Source organism: Galleria mellonella, unplaced genomic scaffold, assembly GCF_026898425.1.
Source record: "Galleria mellonella isolate WM207_F2 unplaced genomic scaffold, CSIRO_AGI_GalMel_v1 utg38, whole genome shotgun sequence".
NCBI lineage: Eukaryota > Metazoa > Arthropoda > Insecta > Lepidoptera > Pyralidae > Galleria > Galleria mellonella.
The window spans coordinates 5282796-5308802 of NW_026442090.1; the positions used below are offsets into that span (position 1 = coordinate 5282796).

Below are 26007 nucleotides of genomic sequence, written 5' to 3' on the forward strand. Positions count from 1 at the left end.
CGACAAAAAGTTGAAATCAATTTAAAAAATTAGGAATTGGCTCTTTTCTTTATAAACCGAATTGATTACTCAGGTCAGTGGGTTACGTAAATGGATGGTCCATGTGGTCTCTGGACAATTAAAAATAATCCCTATTCTTATTGGAGATTAAGGAATCTGTGTTCCTTAATCTCCAATAAGAATAGGGAATATTTTTAAGTTAGGTCACATTCATTTTGTTATCTTAATGTTGGCTAAGATGAAAGGATGAATTTAAAAAAAGGAATACGTTGAACTTCCTTACGCCACATTTACACGCTCGACTCGCGACATTTAATAGTTTAATTATGACTCTATTAAAGGTTTATGAATTAAAACCATTTCTAATGCCGTTTGTAGAAGAAAAATTAAGTTGTGATTTACCATAAAAACATATAGGTAGTTGTTTGTAAATGATAAAAGTCAAGTTTTATTTTTTTACATTTTGTTCTATTTAAATAATGTTCTATCTAAATAAATATGAAATCATAGCGCCATTAGAAAGCATCGTATAAAAAACCACGGCAAATACTAGTAATTATATTTGATGAGGTCTTTAATCTTTGGTTTTATGAAATTTTATAAAGCTACTTTGTTACTTATGGTACACATCATGACAAACGTCATTCATATGTCTAAAATGTCATTCGTCAACCATTTCAATTCATTCATTTAGCTATACTGTAAGCAGTGTTTTACTTATCTTCTTTTATTTTAAACTAATTAAAAATATATATAAGGAGAATAGTGATTTTTAGACACTATATTTAATTGAATAATAAACTGTTTTGTCAATAAACAATTTGTGGATAGTAGAGACATTTTTTTTCTGTTGATACTGAAGGAACAAATACTACATTAAATGAAATATATCATTGTAAATAAATAAAATGGGCGATTCGGATTTTGTGTACGGATCGTCTTTATCTATTGATTCTATGAAAGTTATCGCAGAAAGTATTGGAATAGGCAGTCTCGGAGACGATGCCGCTAAAGAATTGGCAGATGATGTTACCTACCGTCTCAAAGTTATCCTACAAGATGCTATGAAATTTATGCACCACTCTAAACGACAGAAGTTATCCATCACCGATATAGATCACACTATAAAATCCAAGAATATTGAGGTAACTATTTTTAATAGAAACAAAGTACTTTAAGCATTAGGTACGATCTATATTATAGCGCCAGTCACACTCTACTGGTCCAATGTAATTATATTTGTGCTATAATGCTGGTCTTGGTTCTCTCAAGTTTAATATTACTAATTTTCTTTAGACTGGTTGTAATTAGAACTGGATTGTGACTTTTAATGTGAATAGGTATCTATATATAATAACCAATTGATTGGCACTATCATTTGAATTGGGCCTTAGATCTCACATTTAATACCTTATATACAGCTGCATCATTAATTAACAAGAATACTTTATGTTAATTAATGAAGGGAAAGCTGATTGTGTGGTAAAATAGGATATGGTCCATTTCTGTACCAAATGTGATTCAAATTAAATCATTTGAATATCATTGAGTAACAAACATACAAACTTTTACTTTTGTTATATTATTGTTTGTCTTTTGTTATACAAGAAGATGACAAGGGTGTGGGGTCCTCAAATTGAACAGAGCTTCCATGTGTAATTAGCACTCAATGAGTGTATTCATATACTCAAACCCTAGAGTACATTACTTAGCCATTGCCATGAAAAAAAATCCTGAAGGGTGGGATATGGCATGAATTTACTGGGTACAGAGGAATAACACCTGAGTCCTCAGGAATGGCAACACATGGAGGGTATCATGGGTGAAACAGTATACTCTGTAATGTCCATGGTACTGCTCATGTCTATAGGCGACGGTTACCACTTTCCATTAGGTGGGCCATCAGCTTGTTTGCTATTCAAAGTTGTATAATAAAAAAATTTGAAAAAAAAAATTTTAATTTGTATTTAGATTTAATAAATCATTATAAACAATTTCTTATCAACTTTTATACATTGTTAAATTGAAATTGTCAAGTCGACACTTGTTATGGAATATATCATTACCTGTTACAGTTTTATTTAAACTATTACTAAATACTTCAGCTTCTTTTTCAGTTTTTATAACTTTTTTTATAACCAACAATCTTACGAAGATACTTGTTACAGTTTTTACACTTATCAGACATTACAATTACTATATTATATTAATATGTATATTATTATAATTATTTATATAATATATTAATAATTATAATAATAATTATTAATATCATAATAATCATTAGGTTTAACAGTCACTAATTTTAAAATCTTGAAACTAAATACAAAAAAAAGTCAAAGTCATAAGTTATCTTCTAGAGCAATACCAATAATGCGAAGTTAGTAAACCATACAATAAATAACGTGATAACAAGTCCAAATATGTTTGTTTACAATTTTGTCCGCATGTTAGGTAAAATCATGTTCAGGTCCATATAAATGTTTATGTATTATAGAGCATATAAAGAAGCATGACATATATTATTTTCGTGATTGTAAGTCTCAAATAACACGAAAAACAAAATTATTATTTATTTATTTTTTTATTTTATTATATAAAAAGATCTTGTAAAAATTCTAAAAAAATATATGATATAATTTGTAATGTAACCTACAACCTCGCATTGGTCTCGCATCTTTAGCTTAATAAGTTTTTGAGATATATTACTTTGAATAATAGTCATGCATACAGCTATTTTTTCTCATATCTCAAGGTCAAGGTGATAGTTGGTCGCGAAATATACATAAATCGTGTTAGTACACCAAGTAGATATTAAAACATAAGTTTCGATATAGGTTACCATTTGGGGGCAGATTCGACATATTTATCTGGCTAAACCCTTTCTAAACCACTTTACAAACTTTGCATTTATAATATTAGTAGGACTAGTTGTGTCCTGTTGGGTACCCCACATAAAAGTACATTAATTTAGCATCTGAGGTCATCTAATTTTAATTGGATTAAATTTCAACTATTTGTGTTATATTTAAACTTTAATAGATTTTTTTTTGTTTTAGCCACAATATGGATTCTTACAACCAGATTCATTACCATTTAGATTTGCATCCGGTGGTGGCAGAGAACTTCACTTTATTGAGGAGAAAGAAATTGATCTATCAGAAATATTATCAGCTCCCCCACCAAAGGTACCATTGGATGTATCAGTGAGAACACATTGGTTAAGTGTGGATGGAGTGCAGCCGACAGTACCAGAAAATCCTCCACCACTGACAAAGGAAATACAAAAACTTGAATCTGTTGATCCAATCAGTAAACTCAATAAGCCCACAAATAAGGATGCTGCAGGTATTGTATAAGAATACTAAGAATGCTTAATTTTGTTAACCATCTTCAAAAAAGAAGGAGGATCTGAATATATATATATATATATATATATATATATATATATATATATATATATATATATATATATATATATATATATATATATATATATAATGAAATTTAGTTGTATTTTTTTATGTTTGTTACCTAAGAATTGCATCTTTATTAACTATTTGGAAGGATTTTTTTTGAAAGGATACTATACTTTGAGATTTATCAGGTAGAAATAATAACCTACTGGCAAATAGATTAGTAGATTTAACACAATTTTTACAATAATTATATTTTCCATGCAGGTAAACCAATGTGTGGCAAAGCAGCTAGATTGAAAGCCTCAGAATCAGTACATGTAAAACAGCTGGCGACCCATGAGCTTAGTGTCGAACAGCAATTATATTACAAGGAGATTACAGAAGCTTGTGTGGGCAGTGATGAAGGCCGTAGAGCGGTAAAATTTATTTGTTTTTATCTATGTAGTAGTATTATTTCAGTTTTGAATCCTCAAAAAAATAAATTAATATAATGGTGGGTGATTTGACTGATGTTTAATTTCTACAGTAAATTTAATTAAAATAAATCATGTATTATATTCTTAACTTTTGCTTACAGTTTATTATTTATTATGTGTAACAGGAGGCACTGCAGTCCTTAGCGTGTGACCCTGGACTTCATGAGATGTTACCAAGAATGTGCACTTTTATCTCGGAAGGTGTGAAAGTAAATGTAGTGCAAAATAATTTGGCTCTACTGATTTATCTAATGAGAATGGTGAAAGCTTTGCTCGATAACCAGTCACTTTATCTAGAAAAATATGTAAGTAATTCAATACTTTAGCAATAAAAAAACATATTTAATACTGACTTTGGCTATGGCAACATCTGAGTTGCTGGAATATATTTATTATTATAGTTTATTAGGATAAAAAGTCCTTTTCTATATCACTCTATTACATACACAGAATTGATCATAATAACAATTGGTAATATTCCTAATATTCCAAGGAGTTCTTTAGTTGTAAAAAAGTAAAAAAAAATATCTTCTTTTTTTCTCGACCTGCTGATTTTTTTTTTGCGTTGTTTGAGTTTGATATACATATGTATATTATTTCATTTTAATTTAATTCAATGATTGCTAAAATATACATATTTATACCTTTTTATGCAATATTATATACTTTCACTAACCTTTTTATATTTTGTGCCCATAAAAGTTACTTCATAAACTTATTCCATATTTATGTACTCGTATTTGTTTTGTGTAGTTACACGAACTGATTCCGTCCGTGTCAACGTGTATCGTGTCGCGGCAGCTCTGCTTGCGACCTGAAATGGACAACCACTGGGCGCTGCGTGACTTCGCCTCGCGACTCATGGCTCAAATCTGCAAAACTTTTAACACTTCTACCAATAATTTGCAGACCAGGGTGACTAGGTATGCAGTAGCAAGTATTGTACTCGTAATTCCAGAATTAATATATAATTTACCATTATAATCTAGCAATTGTAAAATTTTTTTCGAATTTCACTCTGTATGTTTTCCCATTTCTCTCGTCCCTATAATATTTCGAAACAGTATACTCTGTTATGTCCATAGTACTGCTCATGTCTATAGGAGACGGTTATCACTTTCCATTAGGTGGGCTGTCAGCTTGTTTCCCATACTAAGATGCATAAAAGAAACTTACAATTAACTATTTGGCATAATCAGCATTATTTTCCAGAGGGGATCTGGCCCCCTAAAAAAAATGCATATATACACATATGTTTTTACGAATCTACTCTCGCATCCTAGAATGGGGACAGTGGACAATTCTAAGGTGGGCATGGTCCACCCGGCTCTCATTTTAAATACACCTATGAATCACTATACAATTATATTTAGACTTTATCTAAAATAAACATTATGATATCCTGAAGGTACTTTTTGTAATTTACAGTAATTACCAGGAGTAACTGTATAAAAATCTTCTGTTTGGGTACTTATCGTATTTCTGCCGCGAAGCTGTGCTTGGATAGCTGTGTTTCGGTTTGAAGGGTGGTATATGGTAGTGAAATTTCAAGGTTAAATAGGTATAACATTCTAGTCCTCAAAAATTGCAATGTATGAGGGGTATTGGACATCACATAGTATTTTGTGATATCCATAACTACAGGCGACGGTTATCGCTTTCTATTAGTTAGATGGTCTGTTTGTTTACAATTCTAGTCTGCATAAACAAAAAAATGTTTATAAACCTCCAATGATGGACCTTTAGATTAGGGTCACTTGAAACTGTGTACATAGATCTTGCGACGTCCAGTTTTGCGGTCATCTGGAGGAGAAGGCTAAGATAGCTTCCAAAAAGTTAGGAGTGCTCAATAGGGTGAGACGATATTTCATGCCAGAACACCGCCTGAAATTATATAAAGCCCAAGTCAGGCCGCATATGGAATACTGTTCTCACCTGTGGGCAGGAGCGCCACAGTACCAACTCCTTCCGTTAGACCGCATTCAAAGTCGGGTGGCTCGAATTATCGATAGTCAACGCCTTACTGTCCGACTTGACCCACTGAAACTGCGCAGAGATGTTGCATCTCTGTGCATCTTCTACCGAATTTATCATGGGGAGTGTTCTGAGGAATTGTTCGGATTGATACCTGCTGCTGATTTTCACCACCGTACAACCCGCCACAAACTAAAGTTTCATCCCAATCATCTGGACGAGTGGCGGTCTTCCACCGTGCGTTTTACAAGGCACTTTCTTCCACGCACAACCATTCTTTGGAATCAACTTCCAGCAGCAGTATTTCCGAACCGATACGACAACATAACCTTCAAGAAAAGAGTATATTCCTTTTTAAAAGGCGGGCAGCACACCTGCAATGCCGCTGGTGTTGTGGGTGATCATGGGCGGCGGTAGTCACTTACCATCAGGTGAGCCGCATGCTCGTTTGCACCCTGTGTTGTAAAAAAAAAATCAGACTTGTTCAGTATTAAAAGCATGTACTTTATATGTTCAATTTACTCACATTGTGAAGAATAAAGCGTAAAATACATGTAAGTAGAAAGAATATTTTTAAAACGATTGTTTTGTTTATAGATTATTTGCCAAAGCTCTGCAGTGTCCGTCACAAACGAACAATGAAAATGGAGTGGGGCCGTCTATGGTCACGACTATGAAGGAATCAGAGAAAACACCTCTTGCATCACTATATGGTGCAGTTCAAGGATTAGCTGAACTAGGTCCAGAGGTTGTGAAGGTAATTTTAGTATGGTATCGCATTGCAATCAAACTGTCGCCGAAGTTTTGGAATTTGATAAAAAAAATTACTTCATAAAGAGGTTTTTAATTCGTCGATATTTTTTTTTATCTGGTATTTATTATTATATACAGTGGTTGACCTTGTGACTTCGCGCATAGTCACAATTAACACACGTATTTGCTTGCCAATTACGTAATGATATTTAAGTACAATTAATTCATGGCTCATTTTTAACCTGTCAAATTTTGGACAAAATCTCTAATGTACAGACTTTTTGACCTTTACGATTCTATAAATGATACTTTACCTAATTCTTTATGATTGATCTCCTATTATAATAGATTTGTTCGCGACATTATTTGTATATATCGTAATTTATAGTTGTTAAGTCCTAGTTAATCGTTTTGTATTCTGTTATTTTATATAGATTTGCATAGATTTAAGATAGTGTAAGTTAAATAAAGTATTCCTTTGTGTGTTGTCATTATTACCTACGAATAGAAATAAAAATTGTAACAATAAATAGAATTAAGAAATTGTAAATTGCAATAAATAGACGCTATAGAGTACCGATCTGAAGAGACACGCGTCTCGTTCTTTCTCGCCCCGTCCCGCTCGCACAGATCGCTAACGCGAGTTGGAAATGTTATCGTGCGAGCGGGCGGGTATAAAGATAGGCCGCCTCTCGTCGAGCGGCATTCGCTTCCGAGCAGCGACGCACTACACTCTCGAGAAGAAATAGGACAAGAAGAAAAAATACTCTCTTCAGACGGTACCGGAGGCTTCAGAATAGTAATCCCTGTGTTTCACTCCAGCCTGAACCAACGCCCCTACAGTCCACGCTCACCGTGCGGCAGTCCACACCGCACATCGTGGTCCTTCGAGAAGCCGGATTGCTGGAGGAACACCGTTGGTACATCGAGAAGCCGGATCGCTGGAGGAAGACCATTCTGAAGCCGGATCGCTGAAATGCCGACTACGAGAAACATGAAGTCGTCGCAACAAAAAGTCGCCGTCACCGAAGCCACAACGTCCGCCGCCACGTCGACTACGGCCGCCGGAACGCTGTCCGTCGCTGCCACGCCGTCCGTTGCTGCCACCACGTCGTCTGCGGCTGTCAGAATGCCTTCTGTCGCTGCCACGTCGTCTACCGCCGCCACCACATCGACTACGAACACGTCCGGCGATACGACGACCACAGGAGCCACGGAGACTACCGAAGCCACAGGAACGACAGAGGAGACAGCAAGGAAGAAGGAACCGAAGCACGGCACGGCACGCACGGTTCGCACCACGGCCTCGCAGAAGAAGAAGGCTCTGGCCAAGGCACGGGAGGAGCTACTTCGAAAGGAGGTGGAATTGGCTGCTGCACGTGTCGCCGCCCTGGAAGCCGAATCAGAGGACGACGAGGAAATAGAAGACGACGACGCTACCGTCAGAAGAGAACGAACGTCGGATTGGGTTCATCGAAGCACGCTAGCACTCACGATGGAGCCGCATGTACCAGAGATAGAAGAAGTCACCGGCAAGCGTCAGGGGTTCGTCCCATCGAGACCCGTTGAAGAGGATTCGAGAGCGCCGCCGCCACAGCCGAGCAGCGACGCACTTCACCGGGACCACGCACGCCACGTTGACCCACATGCCGCCATGCCTACGATAGCAGCAGCGATGCAGTCGATGAAGAAGGAAGAACCGGTGCTGAAAGTGGGCATCGATTGTAATGAGTTTGCGATCGCCATGCAGATGGCCGCTCGCAACATACTGCCCTCCACAGCGTCAAGAGTCACCGAGTTGCCAGTCTTCAATGGATCGTCGAGCGAGTGGTTACCATGGAAGATGGCCTATGAAGAGAGCGCAAGTCAACTCACAGAACAAGAGAACCTAGCAAGACTGCGCAGAAGCTTGAAGGGGGCCGCAAAGGACGCGGCACGCTCCCTATTCGTCGGGTCTACGACCGCAGAAGAAGTAATGAAGATGTTAGCCGCGAGGTTCGGCCGCCCTGGAGCACTCGTCACAGCCGAACTGAACAAACTCCGCGCGCTACCACGACTCTCGGACAACGCAAGAGACGTCTGCCTCTTCGCAAGCAAGGTGCAGAACGTCGTCGCCACGATACGAGCGCTGAACAAGAGTCACTACCTCTACAATGAAGAAATAGTGAGAAACGTCACAGAGAAGATGCCGTCGGTACTACGCTTCAAGTACTACGATTTCGCCAACGACCAACCGGAGGGACAACCGGACCTCATAACACTCTCTCAGTTCCTGCAAAGGACCGCCGCACGATGTGGAAACTTCGCCCCCGCCGAGGATATACCGTCCGAAGACCGGCGGGAGTCCGCTCCTAGGAAGACGGCGAAGACATACACGACGCAGGAGAAACCCGCTACACCACCGTGCCCGATGTGTCGACGAGAGGGACACGCTCCATCGGACTGCAAGACGATGAAGGAAGCAGACACATCGGCGAGATGGGAGTTAGCGAAGACTCATAGGCTGTGTTTCCGTTGCCTCAAAGTAAGAAGATTTCGCCACGCCTGCAAGAGCAAGAGATGTGGAGTAGATGAGTGCACGCAGACTCATCACCCTCTGCTGCACACCACGCGACAACAGCCGGAGAATGAAGTAACAACACACGTCGTCGAGGACAAGTCCGCCGCAGTCACCGCATCGGCAAGGGAAAACGACAAGATCGCGTTCCTGAAGATCCTGCCGATACGAGTCACCGGTCCCACGGGAACGTGCGACACCTACGCGCTACTGGACGACGGGTCGACTTGCACCATCATCGAGACGACGGTGGCGGAGCGAATCGGTGCTACGGGTCCCCCCGCACCATTCTACATGGAAGGTGTGGCCGGGGCACGGATCAACGCAGCTCAATCGACGCGTGTTCACTTCAAGATCCGCGGGCGGAATTCACAAGAATACACAGTGGGGGCACGGACGATGGACAGACTGCAGTTATCACCGCAGTCGGTACCGCGCAGCGTCATCAAGGGCTGTCCACATCTACGAGACATAGAGAGGGAATTGGTCTATGAAGAGGGCAAACCGACGGTACTGTTGGGGCAAGACAACTGGCACCTACTGCTGGCCCACGAAGTCAGAAGAGGATCCGACACGCAGCCGGTCGCATCACTCACCGACCTGGGATGGGTACTGCACGGTACGAGTCGCGGCAGGACAAGACAGCAGGTGCACAGAATCAGCCACATAGTGACGACACATGAAGAGGAACAATCGATGGAAGAAATGATGAAGCAACATTTCGCGCTCGAATCGCTGGGAATCGCACCGAAGAGGTCTTACAATGAAGAGGAACGTCGCGCCCTACGCATTTTAGAGGAGAAAACTCGTCCGTTACCGGCGGGAGGATACGAGACGGGGTTACTATGGAAGAAGGACGACCCTGTGCCGCCGGACAACTACGAATCGGCAATGCGACGTCTCCAACTGGTCGAAAGGAAACTCGACAAGAATGAAGAAATTAAGAAGAGGTATGAACAACAAATGGACACGCTACTCAAGAACGGGTATGCTGAAGTCGCCCCGCCACGGAGTTCCCAACGGGTGTGGTACCTGCCACACTTCGCCGTCATCAACCCGCAGAAACCGGGGAAACTGCGGATCGTGCACGACGCAGCAGCCAAGACGAAGGGCATCAGTTTGAACGACATGCTGCTGCCGGGCCCCGACTTACTTCAATCGCTACGGGGGGTCCTCATGCGGTTCCGGCAACGACGGGTGGCAGTCACGGCGGACATAAAGGACATGTTCATGCGGGTCACCATACGGGAAGAAGATAGGGACATGCAACGGTTCCTGTGGCGAGGAGATCGACGAGAGGGTCCACCTGTGGAATATAGGATGAAGAGTGTCATATTCGGCGCAACATCGTCACCGTGTACAGCGATCTACGTCAAGAACAAGAACGCAGAACAGTACAAGGAAGAGTTCCCGGAGGCAGCAACGGCGGTGGTCATGAACCACTACGTCGACGACTACCTCGCCAGCTTCGACACGGAAGAGCAAGCCGTACGCGTCTCAAGACAGGTCGTACAGATCCACGGTCGAGCCAACTACTATCTCCAACGGTGGGCGTCGAACTCGCATCAAGTGCGCGCCGCGTTCTCCGACACCGGCGGGGACAGCGTGGTACAACTCGACGCAGAGAAGATACTGGGGATGGTATGGCGACCTTCTGAAGACACCTTAGGCTTCAACTTCAACGGACACAAGCTTCCGCCACAGATAGCTAGCGGGGAACAGACGCCGACGAAGAGGGAAGCGCTACGAGCAATCATGTCGCTGTTCGATCCACTGGGCCTCGCCACTCCCATCACCATACAGGCGAAGAAGATATTGCAGGAGACGTGGCGTACCGGTATCGACTGGGACACCGAGCTGCAACCACGGGAAGCGGACGCCTGGCGGAGCTGGATGGACCACGTGCGACGGCTGTCCGCGCTGGAGGTGCCGCGGTGCTACCCGGAGGTAGCCACGGCCGATACAGCGGAGCTGCATACATTCGTCGACGCCAGCTCGGACGCGTACGCCTGTGCCGTGTACTGGCGGGCCGTAAGCGCGACCGGCGAGGTCCACGTGTCGCTGATCGCGGCAAAGGGACGAGTGGCCCCACTCAGCAAGGTGACCACGATACCGCGACTGGAGCTGCAAGCGGCCGTCCTCGGGTGTCGCCTATCGCGCACGGCAGTCGAAGAACACGACCTGAAGCCCGCTCGCCGAGTATACTGGTCGGACTCACGCACCGTGCTCGCATGGCTACGCACCGGTCCTCGCGCATACAAGCCGTTCGTCGCGCATAGAGTCGCCGAGATCGTCGAAGAAACGAAGACGAACGAGTGGAGATGGATACCGACGCGGCACAACGTAGCAGACGACGCCACACGCGACCCACCGACGGACTTCGGCTCGCAGCATAGATGGTTCCGTGGGCCGGACTTCCTGTACCTCCCCGAAGAGCAGTGGCCGCGTGAAGATAGTACGAGCGACGATAGTCAAGCGGAAACGGGAGAAGAACGCGTACACAAGCTACAGAACGCGACGCAGTTGTCTATAGCATTACCCGATCCGTCACGTTTTTCTAATTGGTTGAAACTTGTTCGCAGTTCAGCACGGGTGTTGCAGTTCATCGACCTCCTGCGACCGACCAGTCAACGGTGCACCGCCATCCGAAAGAGAAACAAGAAGAAAGAGAGCGCCGACCCCACTTGGACCCGCACGAAGAAAGTCGATAGAGAGAAGACGAAGATGAAAATCAAGAACAGCAATAGTCCATCTGTGTGTTTCATCCCCATAGACACACACTACCTAGATCGCGCGCGACGGCTATGGATTCGCGCGATACAACAAGAGGCGTTCGGCGACGAAATCGCAGTATTGAAACAAGGGAAACAGCTGCCGTCATCCAGTCGACTCATACAGCTGTCAGTCGTCATAGACAACGACGACATTCTGCGACTTCGATCGAGAATAGCAGCCGCCGCCGATCTGTCAGCCGAGCAACGAGAACCCCCCATCGTCGACGGAAACCACGCCTGGCTGCGCCTATACATCGCATGGGTGCATCGGAAACTTCACCACGGCGGCTTCGAGATCACCACGAACGAGGTGCGACAACACTTGTGGGTGTTGCGCCTACGACACGCCGTCCGCAGTGAACTGAAGAGGTGTCAGCTGTGCCGCCTACGAAGAGCAAGACCGGCGCAGCCGTCAACGGGCAACCATCCACAGAGCAGGCTGGCGCATCATCAACGACCGTTCACGTTCACCGGCCTAGACTACTTCGGGCCTATGACCGTGACAGTGGGCCGCACTCACCAGAAACGATACGGAGTGCTCTTCACCTGCCTAACGACGCGCGCAGTCCACCTAGAAATCGCCGGCAGCCTCAGCACGGACTCCGCCATAATGGCCCTGCGGCGCTTCATAAGCCGCAGAGGGTGTCCCACGGAATTATGGTCCGACCAAGGCACCAACCTCAAAGGTGCTGACGTCGAACTGAAGAAAGCAGCCGAGGAAGCCATCCAAGAAGAGTCATCAGTTCATTTCATCCGGTGGCGCTACATTCCCCCGAGCGCACCCTTCATGGGAGGTGCGTGGGAACGGCTGGTGCGTAGCGTGAAGACCGCACTAGCCGCCACGTTGAACGAACGGGCGCCCAAGGAAGAGGTCCTCCACACTCTACTGGTCGAAGTCGAGCACACCCTCAACAGCCGACCGCTAACCCACGTGTCGACATCGGCAGACGACGACAGCGCCCTAACCCCCAATCACTTCATATTGGGCGGTCCATCGCGCGTCCCACTGCCAGGCAGCTTCACCGAGAGCGACGCGGCGGGACACAAGAAGTGGCGTGCCAGCCAGAGGCTAGCTGACTGCTTCTGGAACCGGTGGGTGAAGGAGTACCTACCCGAGTTGCAACACCGGCGGGAGCCCCGAGCTACACACGGAGCCATCAAAATGGACGACCTGGTCCTAATAGCTGATGGGACCTTGCCTCGCAACACGTGGCCGCGAGGCGTGGTGGTGGCGACCTACCCTGGACCAGACGGCGAGGTTCGAGCGGTCGACGTGCGGACGAACAAGGGCATTCTACGGCGACCCACTAAGAAGCTGATCATACTGCCCACATCGACATCGAGCGACGCGAACACGAGTTAACTCCAGCTACGAGAGCTGCGGCGGGAGATTATGTTCGCGACATTATTTGTATATATCGTAATTTATAGTTGTTAAGTCCTAGTTAATCGTTTTGTATTCTGTTATTTTATATAGATTTGCATAGATTTAAGATAGTGTAAGTTAAATAAAGTATTCCTTTGTGTGTTGTCATTATTACCTACGAATATAAATAAAAATTGTAACAATAAATAGAATTAAGAAATTGTAAATTGCAATAAATAGACGCTATAGAGTACCGATCTGAAGAGACACGCGTCTCGTTCATTTTCGCCCCGTCCCGCTCGCACAGATCGCTAACGCGAGTTGGAAATGTTATCGTGCGAGCGGGCGGGTATAAAGATAGGCCGCCTCTCGTCGAGCGGCATTCGCTTCCGAGCAGCGACGCACTACACTCTCGAGAAGAAATAGGACAAGAAGAAAAAATACTCTCTTCAGACGGTACCGGAGGCTTCAGAATAGTAATCCCTGTGTTTCACTCCAGCCTGAACCAACGCCCCTACAGTCCACGCTCACCGTGCGGCAGTCCACACCGCACAAGATTAATATTAAAGTGTTTCTTGTTAATGTACATATATCTGTATTCGCAACTGGTCATGATACATTTGGCCATTGTTGATACTGTTAAATAATGTTTTGTTGTAAATTTGTCATTGGGTTATTTGGTTGGTTATTTCTATTACAAGACAACAAGCCCTTTTCTCTTGATCTATATATAATATATGGATGATGGTTATGTCTGTAGGTGTTTATTCTGCCACGCGTCCGGTGGTTGGGCGAGCGCGTGGAGGGCGCACTGAGTGGCCTGGGCGGCGCTGACCGACAGGCGGCCGGCAACCTCAAACAACAACTGCTCAAAGTGTTGGCGCCCGTCGTCCGCCAGTTACGCCAGCCGCCCGACCTACCTGAAGAATACAAGTAAGCCCTACACTCCAATGAGGTGGTTTTATTTTTATTCTATAAGTATTTAACTGAGTTGTGTCTTTAGATGTTCGTTGTCTGGTTCCATATAACACAAGTGATCCTTCTTTGAGGACAAGGCGATTGGTACGATTGTGTGACACTTATTATTAAAAAAATCTTTTATCATATTGATCAGATTTATCTGATAAAGAACCAGTTTCAGAAAGAATATTAAAAGTTTATAATATATAATTATATTTAATATATATGATACATATATTTGAATAATATCATCGCATCTCGGGTATAGTATCTCTAACCTCTTGTGTTTGCACAGGCGCGACTACGGCTACCTGGGGCCAAGCCTGGTGCAGATGGTGGCGAAGCAGCGGTCGTCGCCGGCGGGCGGCGGCGGCGGAGGCGCCGTGGCGGTGGTCACGTGCACGCCGCCGCTCGTGCCCTCCGCGCCCTCGCCCTCGCCCTCACCCTCGCCCTTGCAATCACACTCGCACACTTTTTCCACCAAAACTGTTGGTTAGTTTTCTACTACCTTTTACGATCGACATATACATGTACATTTGAATGCACCTTGTTAAGTCTACTTCAAAGGAATCCCTCTTGAATCCCTCTTGGGTTCCTCTTGAATGTTTCACATTTTCTTTTCTTAAGTTAACTTTTTACCTGTTACTTCTTATGTGCTCGTGGATTTCAGAAGTACGAAAACCAATGAAATGGTCCTCTTTTATATAGCATATCAAGTTTAAACATATCACCAGATTTTAAGTTATTCCTTCAAGATCTCAATTGTGAAAGCCGAATTCTATTTGGTGCAGTAGTTTTTGCGTGATACCAGAACAAATATACAGACAACAGTCGAAATTGCTAAAAAATGTTGTTTTGGCTTCTATTGTTTTTATTAAGATCCCTCATATCAATTTCTTTTAAATATCTCTCATGTAAAGACATTGTTTAGTTAAAATTTTATTGTATTCGCAAGATTGTGAAATGAGCATCGGACCACCGCATCTACATCGACCAATGATAGTATTTGGCTTAACTGTATATTTTTGTTATATACCTTTTCATTTTTATATAATTACATTTTGTCTTGAATTAACCAATTACTTTTATATGCAGAGACTGTAGCGACCCGTAACGTGGTGATTAGCGCGTCACCCACACCGCAGTCGCCGGCTCCTGCTACGCCGCCGCCACAAAAATTTGTAATAGTCGCCTCGCAGCAAAAACCTCCACAGGTCAGCTAATAAATTATTTGTTTCCGTTTATCCTCGTAACTTTTTAATCAAATTTATCATTTAGAAAGTTTATCGTAAATTCAATAAAAAATTAGTATAAATAATCCAAGTATAATGTAATCGTTATTGCATGAATTATAATATATAGTGATAGATAAAGTATTGAAAGATTACCGTTTTCGAATTAGATAAAATTATGCGAGCATAATTTTATTTCATTTATATATAATTTTATTAATATATAATATTTTTATACCATACCATAATTTAGTTACTATTATAGATGATAATATTAAAAGTACTTTTCTAACAGGCTCAACCAGCGAGCGGAGCCAGCCACATCGTAGTGCATAGCTCGCAGCCAGCCATCGTCCGGAGTCAAAATGTTCAGGTATAACGCATGCACATGCGAATATTCTATGTGACGGTATTTTAGGGAATTTGAATGTAAGTGAATTGAAAAATAAAAATTGCATGAAAACACATTGTAGATAATACAAGTTGAGCATGAAATTATTTAAATAAGAATTCATTTATTTCTTATCAAAGTCAGCTGCATGTGTACCAATTTTACTTATTACTGTACTGCCGACAACAGGCAAGCAAGCTGTTTGTTGCTACATGGTATGATCTGGATTGAAGGGTGAAAGGTAGTGGAATTACTGGGATTTTTTGCTCTTACCTTCATGATTCTTATATTTGTATCTCAAGAATTTGCAGTATGTAGTAGCACAGTATAAGGGACAACCAATTGTCTGATGCTTCCGGTATAGTTAAAATGATTACATGACAATTCAGGATGCACTGCTCTCTGTAGACGGGTCTAGTGGACAACTGGTAGGTAGAAAAGAGTTCTTTAGATTGTGGTAGTAGACTGGTTATGGGCGTGTGTGCAACTATGCATGTGTTTGCCGGTACATAGTCTGTGGTGGTGACGAGCGGGCCGGCTGGCGCGGCGCCGCCGCAGAAGGTGGTGGTGGTGGGAATGCCGCCGCAGGCCGCCCCGCCTGCTTCCTCCGCCCCCGCCTCCGCCGCGCACCCCTCACACCCCCCGCTCGTCCAAACCGCATCTCACCCGCCCGCTGTCGCCTCTTCCGCCAGCCAGGTCAGTCAGGTTGGTATCTGATATCTGTGGTGGCAGATGTGAATGCTACCCATGTTGCACACAAGTGTACATCATTTATCCGAACCTTGGAGTATTCTTTCGTCTTCCCAACTACCATCCTTAAAACAGGTTCAAACTCGAGATAGGTCAGTGCCAACTTGCTGTTAATTCCGATCAATTTGCAGCTATTTGTGCATAGAAAAATTTAAATGTTAAATAATTTAAACTAGATTTTTTTTAATATAGATCATGTTTTCGCAATTCAATATTTCTTATGAACCTTATCAGACACTGAATGACACTGGACATGTAATGGTATCTAAACAAAAATAAATTGATAAGCTTGAAGTTCACATAGTACCAGTATTTAAAAATTTACATTTTTGTTCTATTTTAAACTGTATGTCACAAATGTTCAATTTATGTATTTAAAAAAATCATGTTAATTTATCTTCTTACGTAAGTAATTTTATTTCTCAACAATTTTATACTACGGGTTTGTTTTTAATTTTATCATTCATACATTATTTAAAACTGTAAATAACGCAAAAAGACTTAGTTTGAATGTGACATAACAGTTAGTTTTGATACAGGCTCCAGTGTCGGTGGTGGCAAAGCCGGTGTTCACCCGCGGCGGCGGCGGCGGCGCCCCGCAACCCCCGCCAGAGCTCGACGACTTGTCGCACCTCGCCTGACGGCCGCGCCCCCTAAACGTCACCATTATCAAGCAGTACACTAGGAAAAAGTCGCAATAATACCCACAGCTTTTCCTGCATGCATTTGCGTGTATTTAATGGAGATCCATGACTTGCATAAGATTTGTTTATAATATAAATATTTTTTTAAGACATACATTGTGTAACTGGCTAGATAACCTCTGAAAAAGCATATACATTTTTATATGTTATATGTATTAATACTGAATGGTGCTGCACTTGATATATTGTTGCATCAACTGATCCTATGGACTCATTGATATACTCCATTAAAATTACAAAACATTACTGTTCATTTTAATGATATTTATCGCATTAATATTATAAATTTTTGTACATAAATTCAAAATTAATTGTAATTTGTGTTAATGACAAGTAAATAAAATTACATCGTCAAACCACATTTCTTTGTACTTGGATACTGTTGTGTTCCAATATATTATTTTTTTTTATATTAAGATACTAAATACTTATATATCATTCCGAAAATAATATAAACACATCGCACCTTTAGAAATGAAGTGATTCAACTCAGAATGTTACTTTTTAAGTGTTATGATAGTATAGAATGAACCTGGGGGAATAATCTAATGTAGTAATTAAAAATTATCCCTTTTTAGTCTAGATAAAGAGATATAAACTGTTCTGTCTTTTCTAATCAATTAATTTTCCGTACCCCTCCCGGAACCTTCATCTTTAGTGAAGTGTCATTCTTGACAACTCTTTTTATAATTTTTAGAGGCGCTTTCCAATTGGGTTAGTTTAATTCCTATATTTACATATACTGTGACGTTTTGTATTGTTTGAGTAATTTTTAAAATATATATTTTTTTTTTTTTTGGTGTCTGATTTATCAATGAATTAATATTTTAGTAATCTACATACTTTTATCTAAGTTTTTAACTATTTACATACTTGTATCTTAATACCTTTTAATAACAAAAAACTGTATAATCTATTTTTTTTTATGATATTTATAAAACGAATCTGAATATTTTAAATATATAGCAAAGGTGTTGTCCTGAACTATCAATAGTAACAAAATTATTTGACTTCAAATAATTATATTAAGACTGAATAGAAAATATTATTAAATTCAAGAATCACAATATACATTTTATAATTTTTTAAAATTCAAGATTCTTAATTTTAATAGAGTTAGTTCAATTCTAAAGGTTCGACATATCAATCAAAGCGATATTCGATTTCGGTTATCTTTACTTACTAATATAATAAAATTGTAACCAGACAATGTCTACATGGGCGATATTTATGCAAAATTAATGTGAGGGGGTCTTAATGAAACCAATGCCAAAACAATACGTTTTAGTAATATGGTCTGTTTCCAGCAACATAAAAAACTACTGCACCAAATTAGATGCGATTTTCATCATTGTATTCCTAATGGTTTAACTTAAAAATACGTGTAGGTTTTATCCTGGCACGCCATATAGAATTGGTCTTTTTACTTATAAATACACGCGTACGAAGTGGCGGGCAAAAAGCTAATCTAAATATATATTTTAACTAGATTGATTAGTTTTTTTTGTCTACGATATAGTCGCGGATAATAATTAAATTGTGTTCCAAAAAAACCCGGCTTCAATTGTGGCAAGAATATAGACCAGAAGTTTATATTTAAAAACTAAATTGCTGAACCAATTTTGCTAAGAAATTTATGGGACCAATTTGTAAGCATATCCTTTAAGATAAAAAAGAATTATCCAAATCGGTTTACAACTGACGGAGTTATCATGAATTATGAGGTGACAAACATAAAAAAGAAATTAAAAAATACAACCGAATTGAGAACCTTCTTCTTTTTGAAGTCGGTTAAAAATAAATACAATTCGTTATTTAAATTTATGTAATAAGGTTCACTTATAATATGAATGGTAAATATATAAATACATATTAAATTGAAATCATATTTCGAACTTCTAATATTTTAGTAATTTAACCTCCTATATTTTGCAATATGACTGAATGAAGACTGTTGTATACAGAAAAATATTTATCGTTTATAAAGAACGGGAATTAACGTGGTCATTTAGCTAAACTATGATAATTTAACTGACTTATCTCGAAGTTTCAATTAGGTTACATTGTCCGTGCTCACTAGTAGAGGATGTAGCGCTGTCATGGCTCCATTTCCAAGGCAGAAGTTTTTTTTCTTCTATTCACTCATTTTCCACACATCATACAGATCGTGTCATATATCATAGTTCACCTAAATGATCGCGTTAATTCCCATTTCTTATAAACAATAAAACGTGCAGCGTAAAAGTCTAAATGTTAATACATTTTTCGTTGCATTAAGAATTAAGTATCTCTTGAAGATCAATATATTATGTTTAAACCAAAACCGTTTTTCATTTTAATGTCTGATTCCTTAGAAATATGAAAACAATTATATACTTATCATAATAAACATTTTATTAAACTGATTTTTGGTTTGCAATCTTACAGTCTTCTTTCCAGCTAGAAATTTGGAGGTAAATTTCTAATTATACCAGGATCCCTCTTAAAGATTTAACCCATACCTCAATGTTCGATATTTCGAATTAACTTTACAAATTTTTTAGTTGTTTTTCTTTTACAAATAATATTTACTACATAATAATTTTAATTTTTGACTTCTATAAAATATTTTTTTTTAATTATCCTTAAACTAGTAAATATAGGTATCAAAATTTTGTGTTATGGTAATTATTTTTGTATAGTACTATGGTCGCCAGCAAACATGTCAGATAATAAATTAATTAATTAATAAGTTACTGTATTCTATGGAAGTCTGCGTCACTGATATTCCTATCAGTGATGACATGTGGGCGTTGCTGAGACTTAAGAAACCTTATTATGCCTTTTTTTCAAAATTTGATTCCATAGTGTTGAAGCTCCTTTGAAACTACATATATTTAAGGGGCTGTTAGTAATGGGGTCTGATTGCGCCATTTGTAGCAATGTGTATCCTGTTAGGTTGAATTTCGCCCGGTTCACGTACGCTGGAAACCATCGTAGTTTTTTTTTGATGGGTGAAAATGGACCGGTAACTCCGCCTGCGCTAACGGGATACGCTGGCGGAGCACCAGTGAAGGGTGATCAATGAGAATGAAAACAGGCCAATTAGCCCATCATGATGAATTCATCTGGAATTAATAATGATAGTTTTCAGGGGGAACCGCAGGGAGGTCGACCTGGTTGGGTATATTGCTAGCAATGGGATTCTCAAACTTCATTACTAACAATCCCTTTCCCCCCAACCATCGTGGTTAATAATTGTTAAATTCGTCACGAAGGGCCGTTGACCTGCTTCATCTTCACCTATCATCTCTCACTGTTGCCTCGCCAGTGGATACCAATAGTGCAGACGAGATCACTACTTTATTTTCACCCATGATGATTTCCTTGTCGACGGCAAGCGGTGCGATGGTTAAAGATATCATATCGAAAATTCTTCAAAACAATCAGTTATATAATAGACGGTATAAGATGCAAAGGGAAGCAAAGCCTCACTAAGGGGCTCTATACCACCTGCAAGCACAGGAAGTCGACAATTCTCATAGTACGCCTCTGAACCAAGTTAAGAGCCCTAAGTTAGTATCCAAGAGCTCTTATACAAAACTTAAGAACAGTATTAAATATGAGGTTAAACTTGTGACTTAGATATAAATATCAATTCGTCTCGAGGTCTAATCCTATTCTGCTCTAGTCAGTCATTATCATCATATCAGCCATTATGCGTCCACTTTTAAACATAGACCTCCCTCTTGGGAGGCTTTGCCAGTAATTGCCACGCTTGGCAGGCGGGTTGGCAACCGCAGTCAGATTTTAGAGATATTTTCCCGAGACACCTGTCTCCACTGACTCCCTTCAATGCATTTGAAATCGTCATTTCATTACCTTAAAAACTGTATGTTTTATGTATCAGATACACCACTTGAGTGTGTAGTAATTATACAGATAGTGATGTTAACGAAAAAATGTCTGTGCGCTATTGATTATTCACATTCTATTATTTTTAACTTAATTTTAATTATGCAGCAAGGGAACAATTTAATAAATGCTTTTACGATATGAATATCTTCTCAATTGCAGTGGTCAGAGGCATTTATATACAGTAATGACATAAAAAATTTACTCCCTTTTGGAATGTTAGTCGCATCTTACGCAATGAATAACAAACGACGCCGATTCTAAGACGCCATTTCTCTAAACCTTCTAAATCTATTATTTTAACAAGATAATTTAGCAAAATTAATGTTTAAATAGACTATCATAAACTACATTTATAATAATTTTAATTTTAATCTATTGGAATATTAATTCACACTGATCTTTACAATAAAGATACGAAAAAGAAAAAATAAATTACATTTATATTCACGACATGGGTTTAAGATTTGTACAGGCAACACTCCACTTAAAAAGTATTTAAAATATAGTGGAAAAGCTTTATAATTATGTAAAATAATGTATTTAGTATAAAACTTTGTTTCATACTTTTTATTTAAGATTAGCATAAAAGATATCTACACTTATCTTTATGTACAAATCTCAGAATTGAAGACTTGTACGAAATCATTAATCTTCAAATCCGTGTCCCCGAATATTCATTGTTTAGTTTCTCATAACTAATAAATGTTGTTATATAATATTATAGTTGGACTAAATATCCTACATAGATATTTAAATAAAACTCATTAAGTGTTATAAAAATAAAAAAAAAAAATAGATGGACGTACAATAGATTCGGCAAAAGTTTTCAAAAAAGATTAGTTTTTTGAAACAACCTTCTATAAAAAGAAGTGCTCTTATCATTTTTCACTAGGTGAGTTGTCAATTTGTTTGCAATTGCTATACTCAGTGGTATAATAAAGAAAATCAACCCAAACTAGAATGATTATTTGCACGTAAACTGAAATTATTTTTAAAAATAAAAATTCTAACCTACCTACTTAGACAAATAGTTTATGGTTAAAGCTTGTTTTTGGACGCAGACTCAACTCACAAACCGTTAATCGGGAGAAAAAAAATATTAGCAATGAGCACAACAGCCCCATTGCTAGCAAATGTTTTGTCAAGTCGACCTTTACTCGGCATTTTTTTTAATAGGTGAAAATGATATGATAACTCCGCCCGCGTTAACGGAATACACTAGCGGGGCACCAGTAAGGGATGACAGGTGAGAATGAAAAATACAGGCCAGTTAGCACATCATGATGAATATACCTGGGATTTAGCACAATAGTTCCCAGGAGGGATCACATAGAGGTCGACCAGACAGAGTATATTGCTAGCAATGGAATGTGTAGTCCGCATTAATAACAATCCCTTCCTTTCCTCTACTCAGTATTTATCGTAGTTAATTCCTGATGAGTTCTGGTACCCCATCAACGGGGGGGGGGGGGGATTGTCAGTAAAGCGGACTACCAGTCTCATTTCTAACAATATACCCTGACAGGTTGACCTCCACGTGGTTCCCCCTAAAAACCATCGTGTTGAATTCTTGGTGCATTCATTACGATGGGCAACTGGCTTGCCTTTTCATTCTCACCTATCACCCCTCACTGGTGCCCCGCCAGCGTATACCGTTAGCGTGGGCGGGATTACCATTTCATTATCATCCATTAAAATAACGGGTAACCCACCAACGAAAACTAATAGCTCAAGTAATTCAATTTTTATGTAATAAAATAAACCATTGTCAAAATATTATAAAATTATTGTAATATTTTAAAGCTCAGTTGTAAATAATATATTGACTCAAATAGACACCGTCGACTCTCTTTACGGATATATCGTATTATGATTTGAAGAGTTCAATTACAACTACTGTAGCATGTGAACGGGTAAAGAAGCACCAAATCCGCGTATAATAGATACAATACTTCACAATGAATGAATGCCCACTCGACTGAATTGATAAGTGGGTTGTACCGCTTGCGTGGGGAGCGCGTGTCCGCCCGCCCGCCCGGTCCGTTCGCTACGCCTTTCTGAAGGGGAAAGTATAGAGCGGGAGTTGGAGCTGTGACACTTTTTGCCTTTCACAATTAAACCTCTCTGAGACAGTGATAGTTTTTTTTTTTTTATTTAAATTTAATGATAAACGTTTGTGGTATAATAAAAAAATTATATATTTTTAGTAGGCAATTACAAAAAAATTGATACTTACAGTGCTTTAGAATAGCAATTACCGTTATGTATTTTATTTTACTGTTTATACATAATTTAAACATTAGGCTATTAAAGTTTTAGTTTTAACTGTTTTAGTATAAATATATTATTTATACTAAAACAGTTTTAAATAAAAATATTATTAAAATATGAATATTATATTGTAATAAATTTATTAATGATTGAAAATTTTCAACGCAGATGGAATAAATATTCATGAAACTTAATTAAACTTGGGTAGGTAATAATTTGCGCTTATTTTATATTTATTCATTTAATTAAAAATTAATTGAAGCATTGCATGACAAGACACGACTCAAATTCGAGATCTCGATATATTAAGAAATAGAATATATGAATTGTACAAAGTTGGTTCTGTTATTCCTTTGTCGTTTTCGTCGATGAAAAATTAAAAGCGTTTACAAAATCGTGTGGTATCATATTAGAATAATTATAATACATATATAAGATTACGTTCCACAAAAAAAAACCTACTATTAAACAAAATATTCTGCTTAGCATATACACAATTCTATTTTATCTTACGAAAGCAAAAATGAATAATGGTAAATTCTCATGTGCATTAAAAACATAAATATTTCGAGTTTCCTAACTTTCAAGTCTCGCTTGATCTTTGATGGGTCAGTCCCGATGGCGGCGGCGGCGGCGCGTTCTGTCTGCCTGACCACTGGCCACGAGTGGATGGATCCCAAACGGTGATCGCTTGGGCGACATTCTGTTACAGACGCAGCTAGAGCGCGCTCAATCTTTCTACGCTCGCTACTGAAATATTTCGAACTTCACTTTTTCGCGCCAAATATCTCGCGCAAGTTTCTCCGCGTTAATTTCTGTTATTTATTTTTTTCATTACAGTGAACTTTTTAAAGACAAATGAACAAAAGTATTTTGTGATGCGCGGTTATATTGTGTTTTTATCAGTTTGTTTTTTTATATTTTTACCACAATCGACAGAGGCGATTCGATGGCTGTAAGTATATTTTATTTTATTGCTAGTTTTATTCTATGGCAAAAGTTGCAAAATTTAATTAAAATTAAAACAATTGTTTCTAGGAAAATATATACATACATATATATTTTTGTCTTATATATTATAATCAAATTAAATTTATAAATTTCTTCAAACAATATTGTTATTTAAGATTTTTCTAATAAATTAATATGTGTATGTTTATTGTATACAGTAAAATAAAATAAATATTAAGGTACGGTAAGTATTATTATTAATTAACTCGGTATCTACTAAGAGTAATAAAAAAAAAACGCTTAAAAATTAAGGAGCTTCCTTTAAATAATAATTGATATGGGCCTATATTAGTTGAATCTCAAAAAAGTAGCCAACGGATTTGTTGATTTTACCCCTAGCCGATCCTTGATTTTGCACCTATATCAACTTTAGAAATTTCCTTTTAATTTAAAACTTCTGTTTTATTAACAATACACAGTGACGCCCATAGGGACATTTTGGATTTGATGTTAATGATCAATAAGTACAAAGTAAAAAAAAAATATTTCAGTAGGCTTATACAAAAACTATTTTAACTCATATATATATATATATATATATGTTTAACAATAAAATTATTATTAAGTCTGAATTGTCCAATATAATAATGAGATATACATAAGTAGTCGATTACTGGTTATTTAATATTTAATTTATATTAGAATATACATTATTTGTACAACTTAATATCTAAAGAAAGCAAAAAAATTATTTGCAGATCAATTTTTTGAGGCACCTACGCTGACATAAAAACGAGCGATGCTTTGATCTAAATTTTTTTATTATAGATCTAGACATGGACGTAACGAATGATCGTCGAAAGATAAGTACTTATACATTTGTATGTACTTATATAGTGTATTGTGCATACAATTTGACAAGCTCAATTTTAAATCTCATTGGAAGACAATTTTAAATCTCATTTTTAACGATATCTCTTATGCGAGCTTTCTACATAGAAGACCATAGTATTCCTCGGTATGTAAGCAGTGACAAAATATTCATATGAGTAATTTCAGTACGTTTATAATTTTCTTAGTGATACTTTCATTCGATTTACAATGGTGATAAAAAAAGGTATCTACGTATATAGAATAGCACACTGCTAGAGGTACCATTTCATAACCATGACGCAAAAAATTACGCCATTTCTACGTTATTGATATTATCCCGTGAGTGCAAAAGTTTTAAATGAATTAATAAAAACTCTTTATATACTACTACTTCCTTAAAGAATGGTACAGATATTCAATATTAACAATATATATGTACATATAAAGAAGTAAATAATTAATTACATATACTTCATAACTTAATTTCTCTTCTTTTTTACGTATAAGTACCAGTTAGTAGATTGCCCTTCTGTCGTCAGTAAGTATTTTATAAAAAAATATGATTTGATTCTAAAAAATAAATATTGTGCAAACAACGATTTTGACTAGACCCTTTATCTATACTAAACTACGAGCATCATAAAGAGGAAAGATTTGAT

The 26007-nt window shown here is 39.0% G+C and overlaps 2 protein-coding genes across 4 annotated transcripts in view; both read left to right on the top strand.

Moving 5' to 3' along the window:
• The first annotated feature begins 674 nt into the window (after positions 1-674).
• On the top strand, positions 675-19679 carry LOC113523017 (transcription initiation factor TFIID subunit 6-like). Of its 3 annotated transcripts, none has more exons than XM_052897753.1 (12): positions 675-1145; positions 3060-3348; positions 3684-3835; positions 4021-4200; positions 4649-4818; positions 6467-6626; positions 14080-14252; positions 14575-14771; positions 15375-15493; positions 15807-15884; positions 16416-16607; positions 17192-19679. In XM_052897753.1, the coding sequence occupies exons 1-12, from the start codon at positions 909-911 to the stop codon at positions 17291-17293; spliced, it is 2049 nt and encodes a 682-aa protein (XP_052753713.1). In that variant the 5' UTR covers positions 675-908; the 3' UTR covers positions 17294-19679. The 3 variants fall into 3 exon arrangements, with proteins under 3 accessions (XP_052753713.1, XP_052753714.1, XP_052753715.1); XM_052897754.1 differs by having other exon boundaries at positions 16416-16598; XM_052897755.1 differs by lacking the exon at positions 16416-16607.
• A 4499-nt stretch (positions 19680-24178) lies between these two features.
• LOC113522890 (protein Wnt-11b-2-like) overlaps positions 24179-26007 on the top strand; it is a 29008-nt gene continuing 27179 nt past the window's right edge. The window contains exon 1 of the mRNA XM_026908731.3: positions 24179-24479. Within this exon, the coding sequence (XP_026764532.3) occupies positions 24403-24479 (77 nt within the window). The 5' untranslated portion in view covers positions 24179-24402. The remainder of the gene's footprint in view (positions 24480-26007) is intronic.

Bases quoted from the DNA above. Each gene is read 5' to 3' on its own strand.
- LOC113523017 (XM_052897753.1), top strand. From the start codon at position 909: ATGGGCGATTCGGATTTTGTGTACGGATCGTCTTTATCTATTGATTCT. The intron at 4,819-6,466 runs GTATGCAGTAGC...TTTTGTTTATAG, and splicing joins TTGCAGACCAGGGTGACTAG to ATTATTTGCCAAAGCTCTGC. The intron at 15,885-16,415 runs GTATAACGCATG...GCCGGTACATAG, and splicing joins TCCGGAGTCAAAATGTTCAG to TCTGTGGTGGTGACGAGCGG.